Consider the following 25,820-nt stretch of genomic DNA (forward strand, 5'->3'; position numbering starts at 1 on the left):
AGCTGGAGGGCAGACCACCAAAGATAAAACAATAAACAAAACAAAACAAAAAACCAACTAGAGTGGCCTTTGCTTCATCCTCAGGGAGAAACATTGCTTCTATGTTGACCAATTAGGTATGCTAAAAGACAAGATCCCACAACTCTAGACATCTCCAAAAGTGTGAAGAACAGCTCAGTGTCTCTGGCTGATGGACTGCTGATAGTCCAATATGGAAGTGGATACCACCTTTCCTAACCCCCTTTCTCCTCCTTAAAAACACTGACAATCATAATCTAGTTTTCGTCTTACATATTTAAACTATTTAAAAAATTGTATGAATGTAACATCCTAAAAAGCAAAAGGAACAAATTCCAGGTCACATAAATATGGTGATAAAGTTGCAGAAGTAAAATAAATGTACGTCAGAAAGAGGTAAGGTGTCTTGCCCTTCACAGTGTAACTGTCAGTAAGCACCGGAGAACTAAGTAAAAAGAACAGCTGCAGCCTGAGATAAACAACTCACCTGTGTGGGTCCTTCTGTGCCTCTGAAGCTCATCGCTCCTTGTGAATCTTTTGCCACAGAACATCCAGTTGCAGATGAAAGGCCTTTCTCCAGTGTGCCAGCGGAGATGTGCTCGGAGGTGAGAGGTCTTGCCATACACTTTCCCACACCCTTCAATGTGGCAAATGTGCTGCTTCTTCTTTCCTGGTTCACTGCTGCCCCTAACAGAAGAAAAGCAATACCATTACATCCCAAACTCAGCTTCTATCTGTGCCAAAATGGTAGGCCTCTACATGATTAGAAATTTCTTTTCTGAGTATGTCTGCACATAAACAAACATGAGAAAATTGTGCATTAATGAAAAAATAAAATATGCTCATGTACTACATAAAAAAACTCCCATGAAAATGTGGCAAATCTCAGAATTTATGTCTACTACATAGCTCTGGCTGCCTGGACTTGATAATCTCCCTGCCCCAGTGTCCTTAGCGTTGGAGTTCAGGCATGCTACTGACACCTGGGGAAAGAAAAACAAAACTCGTGAAAATTCTCCTCTAAGTACCAAAAAGCCTGCTAACCAAGATGTGGGATACAAAGACCCACTGGTAGCAGGCCGGTGTGTCAAAGAGTTCCATGAATCCCTCCCAGCAAAACCAGTATATTATAAATCTACCTCCCAACCATTGTCCAAGAGTCTCCGGTCATGGTCCTAAGAACAAATAACAGCACATATTCACTCAATGACATCTATAGAAGTATATAAGAACAGTTGGTCTCCTTCCCTCCAACCTCCACGACAAGTTAGAGGGCAGTACAGCCTCCCAGTCAAATTGCTATCTTCCAAAGAGGGGCAGTGTGCGGTGTTTCTCACTCTACTGCCAGCACCCCCTGTTCTGAGGCTGAGTTCCAGCTGGGGGTGGTTAAAAGGCACCCAGTGCCAATCCATGGACACGAGCTCCGCATTAACTGTGATTTGATGAAAATGACATAGTACGTCCGAGTGGTTCTGGACCTTCATTCACATAGTTCATAAATTAGAGCAACCAAGCTGGGGGAGGCAAGGTTAAGAAAACAAGACAATAATGCTGTCCCTGTCCCCATCATTGCCCAATTTCCCACCTAAGAGCTGTTGAAATACGGAGCGGCGGGCTGTGTCCTGCCACCCGGCTAGCTTTACCCGAAATAATTACACGGAAACTGTATTCTTTTAAACACTGCCTGACCCATTAGTTTCAGTTTCTTATTGGCTAGCTTTTACATATTGATCTAACCCATTTCTATTAATCTGTATAGCCCACGAGCTGGCTTACCAGGAATGATCTTAACCTGCGTCTATCTGGAGTGGGAGAATCATGGCGACTCCCTGACTCAGCTTCTTTCTCCCAGCATTCCGTTCTGTTTACTCCGCCTACCTAAGGGTTGGCCTATCAAATGGGTCTAGGCAGTTTCTTTATTAATAAGAAATCACTCCCACATCATTTCCCCTTTTTCTGTTTAAACAAAAAAGAAAGGCTTTAACTTTAACATAGTAAAATTACATATAGCAAAACAGTTATCAAGCAAGAATTACAGTTACTATATTTATATCTATTTTATCTTTTATCATAACTAAGGAAAACTATAACTATCTATTCATTCTTCAACTCCATCAAAGACTCCAGAAGGATATAATACTACCTAAGTAAACAAGAAATAAGAAAACTCTAGAAATGACAGAGACATCTTGCTGCCTGGACAGTCACCCAAAGTTCTTTTGTATGGTTGGGGCATCCATCTTCAGCCTTCAGGCCCATAGTATCCAGCAGACATTTCCATGAAGCAGGAAATTTCAAAGACAGTTCAGTCACTATCTGCTGTGTCCTGCAGAATGTCTCGCAGACTCTTTCATGAGTCATGAACCCCAAAAGACCGTCTCACCTTTAGGCAAGTTCAGCAGTCCTCTCTCTGAGGGTTCTCTGTGTCTATTTTATGCAACAGTCCAGGCAAGAGCAGTTTCTTGCCCAAATGGCTATCCAACTCCATAAGGATCCTCTTCGATGCCCATCTTCCTCTCGAAGTAGATTGGTGCCACCAGGAGCAGATATGTCTCATTGTCATGAAAAGTCCTAAGTTATTAAAACATTAAATGCCATATTCTGCAGTCTTTGAAAGATATGAAGAATGTCTATCTAACTGAAATGTATCTCTATATATCTAGAAAATCTAACTAACATGACTACAAGCTTGACTATTATTGATGATTAACCATTAACCTATATTTCTTAATTATATATTACATTTTTAAATAAACTACACAATCACAATACCTTAATCAAGATCAGAAATACATATACATATAACAAAATTGACTGTAAAATCCACACCAATGCAAATTACTCATACCTATATCATTTCCCCCTTTAAATGTAAAAGAACATTTACAAACAATATTTTGGGAACATGGGCGCAGTTCTTTCTCTCCATACTGCTTCCTGCTGAATGGGGGCGCTGTTAATCAGATCTTTAGGGTGTAACCTGTGTGCCAGGTTTATTTCAGTTGCCAGTTGAGTGAAGTAATTTTTTGAGGGTGTTCACAGGAACTTTTCCGGAGGTCGTGGTCTATCATACCAAATTGGGATAGAAGAAATCCACAGGGTCTGGTCCTCTGTGAAAACAAAAGAAGACCCTCTCCAAAGCATCATATTCTTAAACCCAAATTTTGAAATCGTAATACCCTTATATCCATTCTGGTTTAGCTTAGCAGCCCATGTAATGAAATGTCTCTCTGTACTTAGCTCCTTTATAGTCAAAAATTTTAAAGAAAGCACAATGTACATAATCCAGACTCTCTGTGAATTTTCCATTTTTACATGGCTTATTTTTCTTTATTTCTTTTAATCTCTTAACTATCTGTACTCTGTCTCTTTAAAGACTTTACCTTTTTTTTTTTAAACCATTAACTTTATCCTCTATATTCTTTTTCTTCTCTCTCTCAAGCCTATGTACAATCATCCAACAGTGTGGTCTTTTATGTCTGAATCTGTTTTATTGTGAATCTGTAACATTTTTTTTACTATCCAGGAGCATTTATTAAAATGTTAAGCAGTTCTTAAAAACTTAAGTTGCACCATGTACAGGTAATACGGTACCGCCTGTGTCCTGCCCAGTTGAAACCTTAAATGCGCTGTTTTTATGGTAATTACGGTAGTTCCTGCCTGAGACCATCACAGTTCAGCATGGCAGAGCTGAGTCAAGCCGCTCCTGCCTCAGAGCCATTTGGTGCCTCTGAGCCACACACAGTTCCAGGCACACAGCAATCCACATTGCCATCCAGCAAGCCGTAGAGCTTTACTCCAAATGTTCCATTTAAAAGCTCTGTCTCCCACAGGAGCCAGACAGAGATCGCAATGGCGGCATAGCCCAGAAAGCCGGCATTTTAAAACAGCCAGTTTTTTCCTGCTGGTGAGTCAGGACAATTTCTTTGCGGCACACAACCCACAAACAGCAAAAAGCTGTCTTAAATTCTCTCTCTCTCCTTTTTAAGCCCTCTCAGGTTTTACGTGGAGTTCATTAGCATGTTGGGCGCCACTCTGTTGAAGTACGGAGCGGCGGGCTGTGTCCCGCCACCCGGCTAGCTTTACCCGAAATAATTACACGGAAACTGTATTCTTTTAAACACTGCCTGACCCATTAGTTTCAGTTTCTTATTGGCTAGCTTTTACATATTGATCTAACCCATTTCTATTAATCTGTATAGCCCACGAGCTGGCTTACCAGGAATGATCTTAACCTGCGTCTATCTGGAGTGGGAGAATCATGGCGACTCCCTGACTCAGCTTCTTTCTCCCAGCATTCCGTTCTGTTTACTCCGCCTACCTAAGGGTTGGCCTATCAAATGGGTCTAGGCAGTTTCTTTATTAATAAGAAATCACTCCCACATCAAAGAGCCTTGATTCCAAAATTCTAACCAGAATAAGCCCCAGATCTTCTCAAAGAAGCTGACAATCTGCAAGAAAGCTGAAGTTTAACTGAAGGGATCATTTCCCAAAGGAAACAAGCTGCTGCAAAGCACCTAGGGCACATACACGGTACCCGGAGATAAGGCTTAACCACAGGCTGGCTAGTCCTGGGAAGAAGCAAGTAGACAGGCCCAGGGAGCTTTCAGATGTGAAAAATGTCAAACATACATATGCTCGCAGACATCAACAAAATGATAACCCTTCAGCTAAACTAACCAAGACAAACAAACTCAATTAACTCACTCATAAATGAAAATCATTATCAAGCTCATGAAAATAGAAAGAATCTTAAAGGAACATTAGGGATAAATCTGTTATCAACCACTTAGATGAGGCAGATGAGTTCTTAAACAGAAAATCTGAAAACTGACAAACAAGCAAACAACCAAATACAAGTGGCGAATCAAAATAAATCTGTAACGAAAAGAATTAGAACTACACAAAGCCTAGGTTCAGACAGCTTTGCTGATGAAATCCCATCCCCTAATACATATCATTGTTTGCTTTGGAGACAAGGTTTTCCTATTCATCCCTGGTCATGTATAAAAAGAATTGTAGACCATGACCAGGAAGATTTTATCATAAACATGCAAAAATGCTGACTTGTACTGACTACTTATGTTACAACTTTATAGAATTTCCTTAAAAGTTCATGATCATTATAACAAATGCAACAAAGTGTTTGTCATAATAATCCTTCTCTGATTAAAATGAGAAAAGAGTGTCCTCAATTTGATCCAGGGTTCTACAGCTGGAGTCATAAAGGACAAACTAGATGACCTGCTCCCAAAACCCAAACAAACAGAACTTCAGAGTAGAAAAAGAAGTAAAACAGAGCTAATTTTTTTTCACAGATATAATTGGGGATATAGAATTCATTGTTTTTAATTCTGTAGTTTTCCTCTCCTTTGGCATCTCCTTATCAACTTTACATTGTTTCTCTTTCTCAAAAAAAAAAAAAACCTACGAAAATCAGAACACATAAAAGATCAACAGACAAAAATTGTTACAACAAAACAAAATGCGATCAAAAGGCCTCCCCCAGATAGAGTGAGTTTTTGCTGGTCAACTATTCCTAAAGATAGGGCCTGCTCTGGAGCACAGTTGTTATATCCAGTGCCACTCCTTTGGAGAAAACTCATTTTCCTTGGCTAGTAGGTATCAATTGCAAATAGCTTCTTGGTTAGGAAAAGGAACCCATTTCTGCTCCCTCTTCCCATCTGCCTTGAACGTGTGCAGGTTCTGTGTATGTTGTCAGTCTCTGTAAGTTCACATGTGTACTGGTCCTGTTATGTCTGGAATCCACTGTCTTTTGATTGTATGACACCTCTGGCTCACACAGCCTTTCCTACATCCTCTCCCACATACATCCCCCAGCCTTAAGGAGAGGAGTTTGATGAAGACATCCTATATAGAAGTGAGTTCTTCAAAGTTTCTCCCTGCCTGCACACTGTCCAGCTCTGGATCTCTGAAGTTTCTCTGATGAGTGCTGAGGGAGGCACTCACCTAAGGTACAGCAGTCAGTCATTAGGAGTCACTTCACTGCTCTGCTCCCTTAGCAGACAGTAGAAGGTTTTCCCTGGGGCTTATGTCCAATCTAGTCTCAGATCCTTAGCAGACTAACAGTAGAAGGTTTTCCCTGAGGCTCATGTCCTATCTAGTCTCAGATCCTTAGCAGACTAACAGTAGAAGGTTTTCCCTGAGGCTCATGTCCTATCTAGTCTCAGATCCTTGCCCACTTGATCAGTTTCAGCTATGGGTTCCATTTAATGGAGAAGACCTTCAGTACAATTTTTAAAAGTGGCTGATAGTGACAGAACATTTGTGCCCCTACTATGCTAGGGTATCTTATAAGGTCGCAGTGTTTGTAGCTGGGTTGTCTTTCCCTTGCAGCTTGCAGAATATTTTCTAGTACCATGAATGCTAATCAAGAGTGAAGCTTCTTATTAGGTACCAGTTTGACTTTTATATATCCAATGACGAACTGTCTTTAGAAATGGGTCTTATAAATAAATTATGTAGAGCAATCAATAACCTTCAACAGTCTGTTATGTTTAGGGATTCGATGTGACCCTTCGGTTAATATCTCAACAAGATGTAGGCTGTGAGCACCAGTATGTGCCTACTGCTGGCACTGACGGTATTACAGGAACATAAGATGTCTAGCTGAGTCATCGTCCCCCTACTAGTTAGTGGCTCCACTTAAATCCCTCTTACACATACCCATATCCCAATGGCCTTTAGTGCTGGTTATCCCTCTCCATCTTCCCTCCTTAATCCTCCTATTCTAGTCGCCCCTTTATTTCTCCATAGCTTTATCTTCCCTTACACGGGAAATTATCTCTTCTTCCCTGGTCCCTTACTTGGTACTTAACTTCTGTGGTTGTTTGGATTGTACACATATTCTGAAAGCGCAGAGCTAACAGCCATATATAAGGAAGAACATGTGCTATTTATCTTTTGGGATCTGGATTTCCTTACTCAGCATGATTTTTTTCTAGTTCCATCCATTTACCTGCAAATTTCATTTTTTAACTGCTCAACAATATTCCATCATGTAAATGTACCACATTTTCATTATCCACTCATCAGCTGATGGACATCTGGGCAGTTCCCAACTTCTGTCTATTATCAACAGAGCACAATAAACATAGGCGAGCAAGCATCTCTGTAGTGGACCGTCATCTTCTGGGATAGAAACGCCTAGGAGAGGTAGAGTTGGATCTTGAAGTACATCAACCCCCAGCTTCCAGAGGAATCTCCACACTGTTTCCATAATGGCTGCACAGGTTTTCACTCCAACCAGCGACAACCCACTTCCCTCAATCCTCACCAGTGTGAGCTGTCATTTGTTTTATTAATTTTGGCCATTCTGACCAAGATAAGATGAAATCTCAAGGTGGTTCTAATTTCCCTGAGGGCTAAAGATGTCGAATATTTTTAAAAGTATTTCTTAGCCATTTGAGTTTCAGTTTTTGAAAACTGTTTAGTTCTGTACCCTGCTCTTTAATTGGATTATTTTCTTGATGTTCAGTTTTTTTAGTTCTTTATATATTCTAGATACTAGCCCTCTGTTTGTGTATAGCTGGTAAAGCATCTGAATGACAATGTCCTTTGCCACCCAGAAGCTTTCCAGTTTCATGAGACCCCATTTATTTTTTAAACCATTTTATTGTATTTGTGCATTCTGCTTGTATGTATGTCTGTGTAGAGCCTGCATGACTGATGGCTGTGAAGTCCAGAAGAGGGTGCTGAATTCCCTGGAACTAGAATTACACAGAGCTGCGAGCTGTCCTGTCTCCCCAGCTCTGAGGTCCTATTCACTAGTCACTGGTCTTATGTGTGCTCTGTTCAGAACATCCTTTTCTGTGCCAATGAGTTAAAGCCTAGTCCCTGCCATCTCTTCTATCTGACTTAGGATATCAAATCCTATGTTGAGGTCCTGGATCCAATGGGAGCTGAGTTTGTGAAGCGCAATGAATAGGTGCCTATCTGATTCTTCTGCATGCAGCCATCCAGCTTGACTAGCACCATCTGTTGAAGATGCAGTTTTTTTTCCAGTGTGTATGGTCTGGTTTATAGAAATCTTCAATTTCTTTAAATGTGTATAAGTGCTTTGCCCGCACATATATTTGCACACCACATGTGTGCTACGAAGGCCAGAAGAGGATGTCCAATCCCCTGGGAATGGAGTTACAGACAGGTGTAAACTACTATGTGGATGATGGGTCTTGAACTTGAGTTCTCTGGAAGAGCAGCCAATGTTCTTAATTGCTGAGCTATCTCTTCAACCCAATAGATAAAGAATTCTTAAGCAACCATTAAGAAAACCACAAGGAGAGATCATCAACATTCCACAATATAAGATCAGTACACAGAAGTCAATGTGATTATGTACACTCGGAATGAGAAATAAAAAACGGTTTCATTTATAATAACATCAGGAAAATTTAACAGGAATAAATTCAACAAATGCTAAGCTTACACTCTTTAAAAAACACAAAATAATGATGAAATAAATTAGCAAAAATCTAAATAAACAGAAAAATGCTCTTTTGTATGAACCTGAAGACCCAATATTGTTAAGTTGTCACTACCCGCAAACTGACCTGCACTTTCACTTCAACTCCCATCAGAACACCCCTTCTCATCTCCATAGAAACTGACAAGCTAATGCTAAAATTCATACAGAATCCCCAGTGTTGTTAAACACTTAATGCAGTTTTGAGAAATGGAAGCTAAGATCATTCAAGAGGAAAAGAAACTTCAGTAAATGATGCCAGGTGAATCCTTCCTTCATAACACATTTGAAAAGGGAACTAAGAATTATCGTATCTAAATCTCAGAGTAAAAGATGTAAGATTAAAAAAAAACAGAACTATGAACCTTCCTTAGAATTGGTAATGGATTCTTCACTATGAGATCAAAAGCAAAAGTAAACAAGGAAGAAGAAACAAACAAAAATTATACTTCAAAAGGTTTTGTGCTTTGAGAGACACAATTTTGACAGTGTGTGTTCATTCCACATACTAGGAAACAATACTTCCAAATCATGTCCTTGTGAGATCTTACACCAGAATATATAAGGAACTAGTCAGTGATTTTTAAAAAAATGATGCAATTAAATGTGGAAAAGGATCTAAATACACATTTTCGAAAGATACACAAATGATCAAAAACCACATGTAAAGATGATCAACATTACTAATTACTAAGAAAATTTCAATCTAAAGCATACTATGATATCCCTTTCAGACTGATTATTAAGCTGACTTTAAAAAACAAAAAAATCAAGCAGTGAAAAGACCTAGCAATTCTACAATGAAACTGGAACCTTCTTCATACAGTGCTGGTGGGAATACAGAATGGTGCAGCCACTTTAGGAAATAGTGTAACAGCTCCTTAAATGGTTAAACAGTCACCATACAGTCAGGCAACTCTATTTCTACACACACACACACACACACACACACACACACACACACACCGAGAAATAAAAACTGAATGTCTGCATGCACACTTTTATATACATGTATACAGTGGTCATAGTGGACAATAATGGACAATTCTGCTGTATATCAATGGGATAAACAAGTATGATACATAAATATACTAAATATTTCACACAATGGAATATTATTTGTCATAGAAGAAATGAAGCATTGATCATGCCATCACAAAAATCCAAATACTGTCTGATTCCATTTGAATGAAATGTCCAGTATAGTAGAATCTATAAATACAGAAGCCAGTTTAGAAGAGCTGAGGAGTCTGGGGGACAGAACTCTTGTGAAGAGGACAACAGTGGTTTAAAACATGTAGCGACAGCTGCATGGCTGTGGCTGATCCCAAACCACTACACTGTATACAGCAGACAGGTAAACATCATGGCACAGGAGGTAGCTTGAAATCAATAAAGGTGTTTCAAGTTTTTACCTAATAAGTGAAAAAAGAAATTCATTTATTAAAAAATTATATAACGCAAAACAAAAGACTGCTCCTCAAACAGCCCACAGTAACAAGACTGCATTCCAGCTTCTGAGAGAATGCTCAGAGGCTCAGATGAAAGAATTGGCCACTGACTGCTTACTAATTCCAGAAAGCGAGGGTGAGAACAGCAGTTACCTTCCTTCTCCTTCCCTACAATTAGGACAGGAGCAGGCAACTCTTCGGAGCCTCTTGCCAGGCTGCACCTCTGCATCCGAGGTCTGCTGGCCTTGCTGCAAATGCACTTGTGTGAGTTGGTCAGGACTAACAGCACCTATCGTTGCATTGGCAATGCCTCCAACCGCCACCGTCACAGGAGCTATCGTAGCTTGCTGGACTTTCACTCCATCCTGTCCTTGCTGCTGACCTAAGAGAAAGACAGAAAAACAGAGCATCAGAATGCCTCTTATTCCTAAAGAAACAATGAAATGACATGGAGCCCCAAAACCCAAAGAGTTAATTGTTTATACCAAGTTAACCCTTCCAAAACATACAGCATTTACCTTAGCCACTCTTTTTTCATCTGCTGAGATTATAGATAAACACTGTGAGGACTCATGGATATCTGAAAACACTGACCCTAGGTGGAAAATGCTGTATCAATACAAACCATCATTATTACTTACAGTCAACAACATTATCTCAAGAAAATGCAGGAATAAAAAATAACCAGTATAAAGATTAAATATTACAGACATTTCTCATTTCTAAGCAAACAAACACCTCCTTACTGATGACATTTTTTTTTAAGAATACAAAAAGAATTAAATGTTCTCTTCCTTTATTCTGTTGAAACAGGGCATTGCTATGTAGCACAGGCTGGCCTGGAGATCACTACATAACTCAGCTGGCTTCAAATTCAACAATCGTCATGCCTCAGCCTCCTAAGTGCTTGGGTTACAGGCATACCACCACCATGCCCATCCAAAGTGGTTTAATGCAAAATCAACAGTGACATATATACAGTCACTACAGCAAACACATTTTTTTCTAACTTTAGTCTTTTCTTATACTTTTGCTTTTACTCTTTGAACTATGTCAAGTATGTACTAACTTTGCTTCTTTACTAGAGAAACTATGAAAACTGTATAATATGACAGTGCTGTAGGATATTAGTACACTGCGTGAAGATGTATTTGCTGTGATTGGTGTAATAAAAAAGCTGAAAGGCCAATAGCTAGGCAGGGTATACAGGCAGGATTTCCAGGGACAAAGAGGACTCTGGCAAAAAGAAGGTGGAGTTGCCAGCCAGACACTGAGGAAGCAGCATGGGCAGTACAAAGAAATGAAGTAATGAGCCACACGACAGACTGTAGATTAAAGTAAATGGGTTAATTTACATTATGAGAGCTATAGAGATTTGCATTGATATGGATTTTGGTTTATTGATACAAATTTAAGGTCAATTTTGCTATATGTATACATATTTCTGATCTTGATTAAGGTATTGTTTGTGTAGCTCATTTAAAAATGTAATGGATAATTAAAAATACAGGTTAATAGAGAGTCATCTATAATAGTCAAGCTTGTAGTCATTTTAGTTAGGTTTTCCAAGTGTACTTCAGATGGATAGATATTCTTCAGATCTTTCAAAGACTACAGTATATGGCACTTAAAATGTTTTAAGAACTTAGGACTTTTCATGACAGTGAGGCACACCTGCCCCTGGCAGTACCAATCTACTTCAAGAGGAAGACAGGCATTGAAGAGGCTCCTTACAGAGTTTCCTAGCCATTTGGACAAGAAACTGCTCTTGCCTGGACTGTTTGGTGTTATGGTATATTAACTGGACTTGCAGAAGCCACAGAAAAATGACTGCTGAACTTGCCTAATGGTGAGACGGTCCTTCAGAGTTCCTGCTTCATAAAAGAGTCTGCCAGACATTGTGCAGCAAACAGAAAAAAGTGACCAAAATAACTGCCAGTACAGGCGGAACTGTCTTTGAAATTTCCTGTTTTATAGAAAAGTCTGCTGGATATTATGGGCCTACAGGCTGAAGATGGATGCCCATCGGTACAAAAGAACTTTAGATAACTGTCCAGGCATCAAGATGTCTCTGTCAATTCTAGAGTTTAGGAAGTTGCTTACAATGTACTTCCTGTTTAATTAGGTAATATTATATCATTCTAGGGTCTTTAATAGAGTTGAAGAAAAGAGTTGAGTTTTCTTAGTTATGATAAAAGATAAAGTAGATATAATAGAGTAACTGTAATTCTTGCTTGATATCTGTTTTGTTATATGTAATTTTATTATGTTAAAGTTAAAGCCTTCCTTTTTATTTAAACAGAAAAAGGGGAAATGGTATGGGATGTCCTGTATATGTGCTGCTTTTATTGGTTAATGAATAAAGAAGGTGTTTTGGGCCTGGCAGGGTAGAATAGAGCTAGGCAGGGAAAGCTAAACTGAATGCTGGGAGAAAGAAAGCAGAGTCAGAGAGAAGCCATGTTACCCTGCTGAAGACAGACACTGAATGGAACTTTACCCAGAAAGCCACAGCCATGTGGCAATACAAAGATTAGTAGAGATGGGTTAGTTTAGGATGTAAGAATTAACCTGACATACACTTAAGCTATTGGTCAAACAGTATTGCAAAGAATACCGTTTCTATGTGATTATTTCTGGGATGAGCAGCCGGGAATGAACTAATGGCCTTCCTACAACATTTTACATTATCAAACATAGAACAAAAAATCATCTTTGGGTGACTTGTACATACTGCACATTCCAAATTTGTACTATTGTAGATATCTATGTTACCTTTAAATGTCTGTGTGTTTTCAGAAAAAAAAAAAAGAAAACCAAACACCAATGAAGACAAGTAGCCCATGTGATGATTTAGGCTCTCAGAATGTCTCTGTTGGATTTTCCTCTCTATAACTACTTCAAAGTTGCTAGCTGAAATGGTTCAGTCTCACAGACACTCAAGCCAGGGCTTCAGATAAGCACTGTACTTTCCCATTACACAGTAACTGGACAACAAAAGACACAGCTAGCTCTCCTAGAACTTGACCATTATCCCAATTTTCTCAGAGTCCCCTTAAGATGCTTGCTGGCCCCAGACAGCAGGAACTAATTTTAAGAATATGACACCCACATCCCTAAGCGGCATGGTGGATAGTTTTTGGTTGTTAAGTGGGTTGTGGATGTTTGTCATCATTTAGAGAGGTTGGTTTCAAATTCTTACTGGTCAAGGTAAGGGAGGAAACTAAGTAAGAGAGGGTTAGATTTAAAAATCTCTCTCTGAAAAGAAAAAAAAATGGGGATATGGGAATGATAGAATAAACGGGTAGATTAATCTACTTTTAGATTAAAAAGCAAATACTATTCTCAATATTTTACACTGGTATGAAGTTTTGTATATTGATACAATTTAAGATTATTTTTGTTGTACTGTGTATATGTTTCTACTCTTGTTTAAGTATTTTACCTATGCAGCTCATTTAAAAATATCATGTAAAGTTCTAGTCCTTGAAAGCTAAAATTATAAATCATTTAGGATAATTAAGAAATGCAGGTTAGTAGTTTGTCATCTATAACAATAAAACTTGAAGTCATGTTAGGTATGTTTTCAAAATCAAACAGAAATAAATTTTAGATAGACAGATGGTCTTCAAACACTTCAAAGACCTACAGAATATGCCATTTAAGATGTTTTAATGATCTAAGGCTTTTCATGACAGTAAGATATGTTTGTTCCTGGCAGCACCAATTTACTTCAAAAAAGGATGATGGACATTGAAGAACCTCCTTATGGAGTTTGCTTTTATTGTAGCAAAGTTAGTCACTGGACAAGTAACTGTCCTTACCTCAAATGCTGACAGTACACTGTTCAAATGGACAAGCAAAATACTAAAGGCAACTGCCAAACTTTGCCAAGTCAAGGTAAGACAGTCCTTCAAAAACTTCCTGCTTCACAAAGAAGTCTTAAGATATTCTAGGCCTGTAGTTTAAAGATGGATGCCCCAACAAGGCAGAGGAAGCTTGGGTTTCTATAGTAAGTTGCTTGCTCCATGTTTCCTGTTTACTCAGGTAATATTATATCCTTCTTGGGTCTCTGATAAGAGTTGAAGATAAGATAGTTATACTTACAGTTTTCCTTGTTACCAAATTCAGAAAAGAAACTCACAAAAGAGATATAAGGTATATAAGACATAAAAGCTTAAATGGTTTATCTAAGAAAATGTTTTGAGATCTAAAAAAACAGTTTTGGCAATCCTGTATAATAAAGGAACTTCTGGAGGCATCATAATCCCTGACTTCAAACTCTACTACAGAGCTACAGTACTGAAAACAGCCTGATTTAGGCATAAAAACAGACAGGAGGATCAAATCGAAGACTCAGAGATCAATCCACTCACCTACAAACACCTGATTTTTGATAAAGAAGTAAAAAATATAAAATGAAAAAAAGAAAGCATATTCAAGAAATGGTGTTGGCATAACTGGATATTAACATGTAGAAGAATGAAAATGGATCCCTATCTATCACCATGCACAAAACTCAAGTCCAAATGGATGAAAGACCTCAACATAAAACCAACCACATTGAACCTCAGAGAAGAGAAAGTGGGAAGTACACTTGAACACATTGGTACAGAAGACCACTTACTAAATATAACCTCAGTAGCACAGACACTGAGAGCAACAATTAATAAATGGGACCTCCTAAAACTCAGAATCTTCTATAAAGCAAAGGACATGGTCAACAATCAAAACGACTGCCTAGAGAATTGGAAAAGATCTTCACCAACGCCACAATCAGACAGAGGGCTGATGTCCAAAATACATATCAATTTTAAGAGTTCTCTACCTCAGAGAGTTGATATAAGGATAACACGTACAAATCTCTTGCTATAGTTCATGGCACAGAACTGTTCACAACACATTAGCTGATGTCACCCTTAGCCACTGAGTTGGGTGGCACTACAAGGATGCACTATGCTGGCAGAAGCAAACACAGGCTTAAAATAAAAGTGCTTATTTTAAAACTGCACTTGCAGTCCTTTGAACATATGAAAAACTGAAAACCACAAAGTTAAAAATATGACCTTTTCTCAACAAATAAACCTGAGTTGACTCTCCCATCCAAATTAATCTCAACTTCCACTGTTAACCCACGACACCTTGATTCCTTAGGAGCACCCAAGGCTAAAACACAAATGCAGGCATCCTTCTGCATCCAGGGGAGCTGATTTCAGAACTTCCCTCTCCATCTAACACCATACGCTGAAATCTACAGATGCTCGAGTTGCTTAGACAAAATGGCATAGCTTTCTATAATACCTATCACACCATCCCCCCATTAGTTTTAATAACCACTAGCATACTTATACAATGTATGCAAGACATTGTAATACTGTATTCTTTTGTTAAAATCTCAGAAGTTGCTGGGTGTGGGGCATACACCGTTTATCCCAGCCCTCAGGACGCGGATCTCTCTGAGTTCACAGCTACTCTGATCTACACAGTGAGTTCCAGGACATTCAGAACAGCCAGGGATACACAGTGAATCCCTGTCTCAAAAATAAAAACAACTCACAACAAAAATGTTAGCCAAAGTCATATATTGGTACCCTGCCCCAAATACTTCACCCAAGGGTTGGTTAAATCTTAGGCTTAGGCTGAACGTAAATTAAGAACTATATTAGAGTTTTAGGAAGTTCACAATGTCTTCACTTTTGAATAAGTACATACGGTAAAGTGACCCAAGTGAGACCACAGCTGTGAAGTCAGCATTGCACACTCAGGGACTCTGTGTTCTTATCCCAAAGCAGTCACCTGGACCTCCCTAAAATTCATGTCTCTTACCAACTTCAAGAATCATTTCTGGTAAGGTGAGCATCCAAACTGCCCACACAGCCAGTACGTGCAGTAGGATCAGAACCCAGTGCCATTGTTCTTGAGTTCTCAGTAGTCCTCATTGTCCGCTATGTTCAGCGAGTCTGGTTTTATCCCAGGTTTTTTCAGACCTGGGCCAACTGGCCTTGGTGAGTTCCCGATAGAACCCTGATTGCTCTTTGGGCTGACGAGGGAGGGGGACTTGACCGGGGGAGAGGGAGGGAAATGGGAGGCAGTGGCGGGGAGGAGGCAGAAATCTTTAATAAATAATTAATAAATTAATAAATAAATTAAAAAAATAAAATTAAAACAAAAGAAAAAGAATCATTTCTGCCAAGTACTGTGGTGCATATCTTTAATTTTAGCATTAGGGAAACAGATCTCTGTGAGCAGGATGCCAGCCTGGTCTATTTAGCAAGTTCCAGGCCAGCCAGTGTTACTGTGAGAGAAGGGTGTGTGTGTGTGTGTGTGTGTGTGTGTGTGTGTGTATGTGTCTTTGTGTGCACGCATGCGTGCCTGCCTGCCTGCTCCTCTCTGACTGTCTGTCTCTGTTGTCCCCCACTCTCACACAGACACACACACACACACACACACACACACACACTATTCTGGGGGCTGGGGATGAAAGGGCTTGCTTCCCCAAACATTCAATCCCCACTGCTAGCCCCCACCACTCAGAAAGAAAAGGGAACACTTTTGATGATCAAGTTGGGTTTTCATATGTAAAATCTTATAAGCCAATATACAAATACAAAGCATAATTACTACGCCTCATTGTACCTTGAGTATTTACAAGTTTTAAATATTCCATAAAAGAGTTAGGTAGTGCTGTATACCTTTAATCCCAGCACTCAGGAGGCAGAGGCAGGTGGATCTCTGTGTGTTCGAGGTCAACCTGGTCTATAAAGCGAGTTCCATGACAGGCTTCAAGCTACACAGAGAAACCCTGAAAATTAAAAAAAAAAAAAAAATCCATAAAAGATCCTTGAAGTATGACCTTAGCTAAGCAAACCGCTCAAACTACTTTCATCTCTCTCTAGCTGCTCACCATACATCTAAATGCTGAATTCCAAAAAGTAAGTAAGCTATGTTCACTGCTCACATATTTAGCACCAATACCAGAAGCTAACACATACCCACTCAATAAGACAGGCTCACAATAAAGTTTAAATGCCCCATTTTGGTTAATGATAGTCCTACTGCTCTATGAATTTCAACACATTATTTTTTTTAGCTGTTCCTACTTCTTGATTTCTTGAACTAATCTCACTAAATCATGCTCCATCGGCCTCAACCTCCCATTTGAGTACTAAGAATTTAAGTACAAGTCAGCAAGCTCAATTGAGGATACCACCTCCCCCCAAAAGTCTACTGCATCCAATGACTGTGGAGTTAATGAGTTACTGGAGGCTAAAGACATGGCCCAGCAGTTAAGTATGTGCTGTTTCTGTAACCAGAGTTCAGTTCCAAGCATCTGTGTCAGGTGCTTACCAAACACCTCTATTAGCCCAGTTCCAAGGGATCCAAACACCCTGATTCTGGCCTCCAAAGGAACTACACTAATGCATACAACCCACATCCCAAGATAATTCAAAATAAAATCTTTTTTTTCTTAAATGAGAAGATGAGAGGATACTACTGCATAAAAACTATTCATTTATCTTTATCTTTTCTCTTCTTTTCATTTTTTTTTTTTTTTGAGACAGAGTTTCTCTGTATAACAGTCGTAGCTATCCTGGAACTCTCTTTGTAGATCAGGCTGGCCTTGAACTTACGAGATCCACCTGCCTCTGCCTCCCAAGTGCTGAGATTTCAAAGCGTGCACCACCACCGCCTGGCCATTTATCATTTTGTGTCTCTGCCAGTCTAAGTAAACCGTTCTTCCAGGAGGCGACGGGTAGAGAAGAATGCAACCAAAAACATCCAAAGGATGTGCAGTGGTTTAAATGCAATTGGCCTCCATAAGCTCAGAGGGAGTGATAATATTAGGAGGTGTGGTTTAAATGCAATTGGCCTCCGTAAGCTCAGAGGGAGTGATAATATTAGGAGGTGTGGTTTAAATGCAATTGGCCTCCATAAGCTCAGAGGGAGTGATAATATTAGGAGGTGTGGTTTAAATGCAATTGGCCTCCATAAGCTCAGAAGGAGTGATAATATTAGGAGGTGTGGTTTAAATGCAATTGGCCTCCGTAAGCTCAGAGGGAGTGATAATATTAGGAGGTGTGGTTTAAATGCAATTGCCTCCATAAGCTCAGAAGGAGTGATAATATTAGGAGGTGTGGTTTAAATGCAATTGGCCTCCATAAGCTCAGAGGGAGTGATAATATTAGGAGGTGTGGTTTAAATGCAATTGGCCTCCATAAGCTCAGAAGGAGTGTTAATATTAGGAGGTGTGGCTTTGCTGGAGGAAGTGTGTCACTGTAGGGGTAGGCTTTGAGGTCTCCTTAGCTTAGCTCAAACTATACCCAGTGTGATGAACAGACCTGTTGCCCGCAGGTCAAGATGTAGGGCTCTCATATCCTTCTCCAGCACGTCTGTCTATATGTCATAGCTTACTGATAATGGACTAATCTTCTGAAAATGTGAGCCACCCCAATTAAATATCCTGGTTTATGAGAGCTGCCGTAGTCCTGGTGTCTTCACAGCAATAGACCCTACCTAAGCCAGGGTGCTATTCTGAACAGAGCATTTCCATGCTCGCTGTCCACGGTTGACTGCAGTAGTGCACATGCAAACTATTCCACCACATGGACCTCATTTCTGCTCACAGACTTTCTTCCAATGATGATGCAAGACGTTACACGGTTACTATGCTTCATCTGCGCTGCTTATCACTCCATCTGACTCTCTACTCTCTGGGCTTTCAACTGGTCAGAAATGTGCCTTCTCTCGGTTTATCTTTGAACCAGCATTTAAACCCACATTCTTACAGACTTATCTGCTTTCTTTGTTCTTTACCACTCATTCTCTTCGCAAACTATTCACTAGGTATGTCTCCTATCACTGCTAAATATCATGGCAGAAGTAACTGACAATTCATCTGTTTGTAAAGATATTCTTCAACGTAACTGTACTCGATTCCCAGCCCCCTCCCACTTTCCTGTGCTTTCAGGCTCTCACTTCATTCTGACCGCTCCACCTCACTGTCGTCACTAAGCTTCTCTCTCCCCTGAAACTCCCCTACTGCTCTCTAGGGTTCTGCTTTCTTAGTTTCTCCCTGTGAGAGTGTTCTCACCCACTTTCACATTTACTGTCGGGCATAAGCTAATGCTTCCCAATTCCATCCCTTCTACTCAGGTATCTCCTAGGAGATATCTGTCTGTCACTCTTGTCAGGAAGCATTCCCAAACAGATTCCTCAGAAGCAAGCTGTCTAAAAACCAGACAAGTTAACCTAGCTCTTTTGACTGTCCAAATAGGAAATCTGGAAGTCCTTCCCATCTCCCCTCTATTTTTCCATCTCCTACAACAGAAGCTATCATTTAATACCTACTATGAGGTAAGAAATTTTTCCACATTTTGCATACTAACATCTCAGTGAACTTTATTATTGCTGTCCCCGTCTTCAGATTTGAATATTCAGGTTTTTAGGGGTATGGAAAACACCCAATTTCACAAAGTAGATATGAAAAAGCCAACTCCAGAGACATCTTTATTTTACCATACATATTGCTTATGTTGGTCCATAGTCCCCTTGAGATACTTCTTCAAAATATCTATTTGTCCACATTCTCCGCCATACTGGAAATTAGGACAGGCAGACCATTATCAGCTTTTATCAGTTTAGATCCTTGCAACAACATCCCTATTGCATGTCTAGTTCCCCCCAGTCCGTGAGCCCCACATGCCAGTATTTCCACCACATGCACAGCTGCCGACTGACATCTTCTCCTCTTGGCTTTCCTCTACTCTACTCATGGCTACATTCAGGGAGCTCCTGTTTCCTGTAGTGGCTCTTGAGTCCATCGTCTTTAGGGCTTGGATACATTCTTCTACCCAGCATCTCAGTCTTCCATTACTCACAACAATTTAATACTCATGCTCTCAATTATAGCTTTACAATCAACCACGGCCCAAAGGGAACAAATGAAAGTTTTAAAAAGGTACATTGTATGATTCCTGTAATAGTGAAAAGCTGCTGGGTTAAGGCCTTTCAAAGACAGCAATATAAAGCTGAGAACAGGCTTTGGCAGCTTAGAAAAGCATAAAGGGTTAGCGAGATTCTGTGGTGGGAGAGTAAAAAGCAAAACAGCACCTGAGGTTTTTAAGTCTCTTTTGCACAGTGGAACGGTATCTGAGATCCTAACTTGAGAGAGGAGGATTTATTTTGACTCACAGATCCAGACGCTTTAGTCCATGGTGTTTCTGGGCCTGTGGTCATGCAGCATGCCATGATAAAGGACATGACAGAAGAAAAGCATTCACTAATGGCAGACCTAGATGAAGTTTTTAATGAGGCAGGAGAATACTCCTGGAAGGAGATCATGCATCCTGGCTTCTCTCGTTGCCTGCCGTTGTCCCGGCTCTGGTGTGGATGGCTTTGTTGTAGCGTGTCCAGTGAAGGTATGCTGAACTCTTCCTACCCCTAAAGGCAAAGGGTGAAGCCTCTAGAACTGTGACTTATTTTAGTGTTTTCTGTCTTTAATTTCATTATTTCAGGCATTTGTATAATAATGGAAAGCTGATGAACATAAGAATACAATCTACAAGTGAGATTTATTCATTCGAAAAGCTTCTGAGTACCTGTTTATGTTTGATGTTTAACGCTCTAGCAAAATAAAATCTGATCTAAAACACGTGTAAGGATGAGGCACTTACAACATGCACAATAAAAGCTGATCTAAAACACTTACGTGTAAGGATACTGAGGCACTCACAACACGCACAATAAACAATGCATAAAGCGCAGCTAAGCTACATAAAGTGATTTACAATAAAGAGCAATGATAAGAACGCATTTAAAAGCCTAAACCCAATGTAGCACTCTGCTAAGGATTTAAAGTTTAAAAGATTGAAGAGATAAGAAGCAGAAAATCCTCCAGGAGCCCAGCATGATAGTATGTGCCTATGATGTATAGCTATATTCCAGGAGTGGATTCTGAGGCAGGAGGATCATGGGTTCAAGGCCAGCCTGGCCTACATAGCCAATTCCAGCTCAATATATCATTACAATTCCCATTAGTGTTGGAGGAAAAACAGGAAGGGTCTTAATCAATTTAAATGATCTAGATTAGAGAAGGGAGACCATTGTTAAACTATGTCACCCCCTCCCATTCAATCCAGAGAAGAGCTGCAATATGTCATTCATGCTTAAGGAGCTAACTAAATTGTGGGAATGAAATTCAACATATTATATTTAATCATTAAATGCTCTCTTCTAAAGCACAGGGAAAATATACAGATTTTCCAAATTTGTACACATTTACTACCCTGAGTAGTAAAACACAGATATGAATCTAGGTTAGCTAGAATCCAGAGCTGTGAATTCTTTTTTTCAAAACGGCTACATTCTTTCCTTGAGAATTGGGGATACTATTTGAGGCCTGGAGACACAAAATATCTCTAGGCATATTACCTGCCTATCAAGGCAGATGTCTAAAGACATTCCTCCTCAGAATATCCCTAAACTAGGAAGGAAAGCACCCACGTAAAAAGCCAGGTGTGACTTTGGCTACATATACATAAACCCTAGCTTGGGTGGGGAAGACAGGCAGACCACTGGCACTCACTGGCCAGCCAGTCTACCAAATCAGCGAGCTTTGGGTTCAGTGAAATAGTGTCTCAAAAAATAAAGAAAAGAGCAACTGAGGAAAATACCTACCACCAACACCTCTGGCTTTTACATGAAAATGTGCACATGTGTATACACACATACAAACACACCTATAAAATGGAAGCAAGTGCACACACACACAGAGTCAAAACAAAGACACTCCTTTTTTACTTCTAATTGTTTCTACTTATTTCAACTTCTTTAAAGAAGTACAGCCTCCTCTCAGCCATGGTCCATATTGAGCCATCTACAATCTAAATATCATGACAAATATTCCACAAAAGGAAGACTGAAGGTGACCTTTAAAGATAGATTTTAAACTCCTCCTGTTAAGACAAGAATTCTCATGGCCTGATCCTCAAGATCATATAACGAGTACCAGAGTACTTCCTTAATGCCCTGATGATATCATGTTATTAAATGGATCTATCCTTTGACCACAAAGGTTCTTTCTCTGTCGATATGACTAATCTCTAGCCACACAAATACCCTCAATGATTACATGCCAGACTCCTATGTTCTCATAGGTTTTTGCGTTTGAAGGCATCATCACACTATCTTTATAACTAGAATCTCAGCATCCCCAACAGACTTCACCAAACATGTATGCTAGAAAGCTCTCTCTCACATCAATTTCTGTAGCTACTGCAACACCTGCACCTAACAAGCTCAATACTATGAGATGAATAAACACAATCACTCCAAAGCCTTTCTGTGTCAGCCCCAAGGTATCACCTTCTCTGTCTTGAAACTTCTCTGAAGTATATCCTATACTTGGAAACTCTCAATCATCCTATTTCAGTAGCTGAAGGTTTGGCTAGGACTCTTAAGCTTTATGGAGTAGAATCATCCTGCTGAAGTTCCTGTGGTGGTAACAATGTGCCACAGGGCTCCCAGGATGGCTTAAATAGTAAGGGAAGACCAGAGTTCAATCCCTAGAACCCAGGTGAAGATACCAGGCATGGTCGTGCATACTTGTAATCTCAGTGCTAGCGGGGTAAACACAGGAGGACCGCTTTGTCTTGTCTTATGAGTGGGCTGTAGGCCAATGAGACCCTGTCTCAAAGGAGGTGGACACCCTTTCTGAGGATGACACCCGAGGTTGTCCTCTGGCTTATAAAAATGAACACACATATGTACCTGCACACATGCATGTACACATGCACACACGTATCACAAAATACATGCACATATGTAGAGAGAGACAGCAGAAGAAACCCTGAGTGAATGTGCATTGCTGTTGAAACAGGCATAACCATGGCAAGGCCTCAAAGGACTCAGGCCCACTAGCTCTGGCCATGTCATTCCCCATATGGCTGAGGCTCTTCAAGGTGAAGCTTTCCTCAGGAGTCCAAATATGAGCTACTGAGACTGAGGGATGAGTGCAGCTGAAAACTAGCAACTCCAGCTTCTTCCTCCAGAATGTTTACAGCCCAAGACTGCCAGCCTACAGAGACCTCCCACTGAAACTAGCCAACTCCTCCCCGTGCCGCATCTGATACCCATGCTGAGGCTCTAGCTTGCAGTGATAGTAGGCGGCTCTCCATCAGAGCGCACACACCCCACAGGACTTCAGTTTTTTCTGTCCTTTCTTCCTCAACGTCCCTTCTCAGGGTTCCAGGATCCAAGCCAAGAAGGACCCAGCACACATTAAATAAATAAATAATAAATAAATAAATAAATAAGTGGGAGGAGAGAAAGAGAGAAAAAAAAGCAAGAAAGAGAGAATAAAAATAAACGAACATGCGCTGCACCCGTGCTGTGCCTCTTAACACTAGAAATGCAGTGGGTCAGTCACAGAATGAATTTATCTTGTAGGTTTTACCTTAAGAAGCCACATTCAGCTAGGGATGCTTCACTAAACAGTAGTCATTAGGCTTACAAACGATTCATACACAAAGCCCAACGATACTCCTTACTGTCCTACGTATCCTCTTAGTGCTCGTACTACCTGATACAGCTGGTGTATCGTTCTGTTCTTTACTTCTGCCAGACAAGTTTCCGTTTGTCATGGCTTAAGTTTTTCCTTCTGTTCCTCAGAGACTGAGCAGAGCCCTCATTCAGGTTCTCATCTTTTAGCACTTCCAACTGTGCCCCTTGTCACCTTCCCATCCCACCACCATCTCTATGAAGATGACTTCTAAATCCAGAATGCTGACTTTCTGACAGCCAGTCTCCATGGTAAACCGAGCCATTTCTGGGGGATGCTGGACTACTCTTTAGGATCACAAACACCAGAACTCAAGCTTGTTCTAGCTTCTTTTTTTTTTCCTAAATGCCATTTCTTCAAAGTTTTACATTTAATCCAGGCGTGGTGGCACATGCCTTTAATCCCAGCACTCAGGAGGCAGAAGCAGATGGATCTCTGTGAGTTCGAGGCCAACCTGATATACAAAGTGAGTTCCAAGACAGCCAGGGCTGTTAAAGAGAAATCCTGTCTCAAAAAACAAAACAAAATTTACATTTAATTGTGTGTGCGTGAGTGTGTGTGTGAGGGGGGGAGGGGGGGAGGGAGGGGGAGGTTCCAGCATCAAACTCAGATGGTCAGGCTTACTTTTACGAATACTTCTTAACATGCTATTGGCTACAAGGTTTGATTTCTTTTTACTGATATCTAAGTTATATATATGGCCCAGATACTGGTTTCTCCCATATGTACTAGATGATAAACCACTTTCTGAATGTATTTACCTTCTCTTACCCCTGAAACCCATACACATTTACCATCTCCTCTGTGATTTACCACCCACCTTACTGTCATTTGAAATCTGGACTTCTATCCACACTGCCATCTTCATTCTCTGACTGTTCTGCCAAACGCACACCTACTTCCTTGTCCTTTGTACCTACTGTCTCTTCGACTTACAATCCCTTCCTTCTAGACTCTGCTCATTAGGTCCTCCCTCAGAGCATCAGTTCAAGTTTCATGTAACCTTTATTTCTGCCCTGGAATTCAGTGGCTTTGCCCTACTCTTAATTCAGAATCACTACCATTCGCCATTCATTTTGATTTTGGTATCTGCTATTGTAGATTACTCCTATACAGTAGAATATAAGCTTTCTAGAAGGCAAAGGTGTACACCTCCACTGTCTCATAATTTGACTTTAATTGGACAGGATGGACAAGTCTGTAATCCCAGCACGCAGGATGCAGAAACAGCGAGTCTTGAGTTCAGCGCTGGTTATACAGCAGGAACTTAATAAAAACAAAAGGACTCATGTCTTAACGATGCATGTTCTTAATGAGAATATAAGAAATAACCACAAAGCATATGTGTTTGAGAGACAGCAAGCAGCAAAAGACACTGGCGATGAAAGGGGTAAAACAAGAAGAGAATAGCAAACTGGTATAATCACAGATAATATGAGCAAAGGCAGTTGATTTTATTATACTAATCAAAGTACATGAAAAAATATGATTTCTGTGTCTACACATATCTCTCCATAAGTACACACATACATTAATATGTATTTTAATGAAATTACAAGGAAACAGGCAACTCATATAGATAGGTTTAAGAATTCCTAACAGGCCTTAATTCCATAGATGTTTCTAGGTGATCTTTCCAGGCCTGGAAATACAGAACTGGCACTCGGGGTTAAGAGGGTACAGTATACTCTGTCAGTTCTTAGGGTCATCTCTTAAAATAGATGCACAGTTTAGGGCCAAGAGAGTCTAGTCCAACACTGTTCCTTGTCATGGAGCATAATCTAACCTCACAGAGACGGCTATTTTAAGATGCATCTCCAAACAGCAAATGGCATGACCAGGAAGATGCTTGCTTTCTACTTGCAAGTGTAAGTGAAGTAGCCACAAATTTTCTCTAACAACTCAGAGGAATTACTTCTGCCATCAACACCACACAGCACATTCCACTGTGCAATGCAGCCCTATCTTCAACAGCACAGGGCTCGGCTGTGGCCAGCTCCTCTCGCTTCCTCTCAGAATGGAAGAGGATGAACATTTGAAGGAAACCATCAGATAGCTAGTATTTTTCTCTTGGATACAAATAGCATTTGGCTTATTCTGGAAGGGTAAAAACACGCAAAGAAAAGGCTTTGCTCACTTTCCCGATGAGCTCAGTGTGAATGTTGTCCTTACAGTACTTAACCTGGACAAAAGAATCGTGCGTAAACGTGATGGATCAGACACGTGATGGATAAACAGTATGAAGAGGTCCTCAAAGAAAGGCATGACCTTTACTGTAAAACTGTTATCAAGCTTAATCCCTTCTATGGAT

General features: G+C 40.2%; 1 protein-coding gene across 2 annotated transcripts in view; it reads right to left on the minus strand.

Annotated features, from left to right (window-relative positions):
- The window catches only part of Sp4 (Sp4 transcription factor), a 61,776-nt gene that overhangs the window by 14,984 nt on the left and 20,972 nt on the right, over positions 1-25,820 (minus strand). For both annotated transcript variants that reach the window (XM_041638961.1, XM_041638962.1), the window contains exons 4-5: positions 10,108-10,336; positions 506-705 (exon numbers count right to left, since the gene is read on the minus strand). In XM_041638961.1, the coding sequence (XP_041494895.1) occupies positions 506-705; positions 10,108-10,336 (429 nt within the window). The remainder of the gene's footprint in view (positions 1-505; positions 706-10,107; positions 10,337-25,820) is intronic.

Source organism: Microtus oregoni, unplaced genomic scaffold (genome assembly GCF_018167655.1).
Source record: "Microtus oregoni isolate MIOR12 unplaced genomic scaffold, Mior012 000056F_ref0000123, whole genome shotgun sequence".
Lineage (NCBI taxonomy): Eukaryota > Metazoa > Chordata > Mammalia > Rodentia > Cricetidae > Microtus > Microtus oregoni.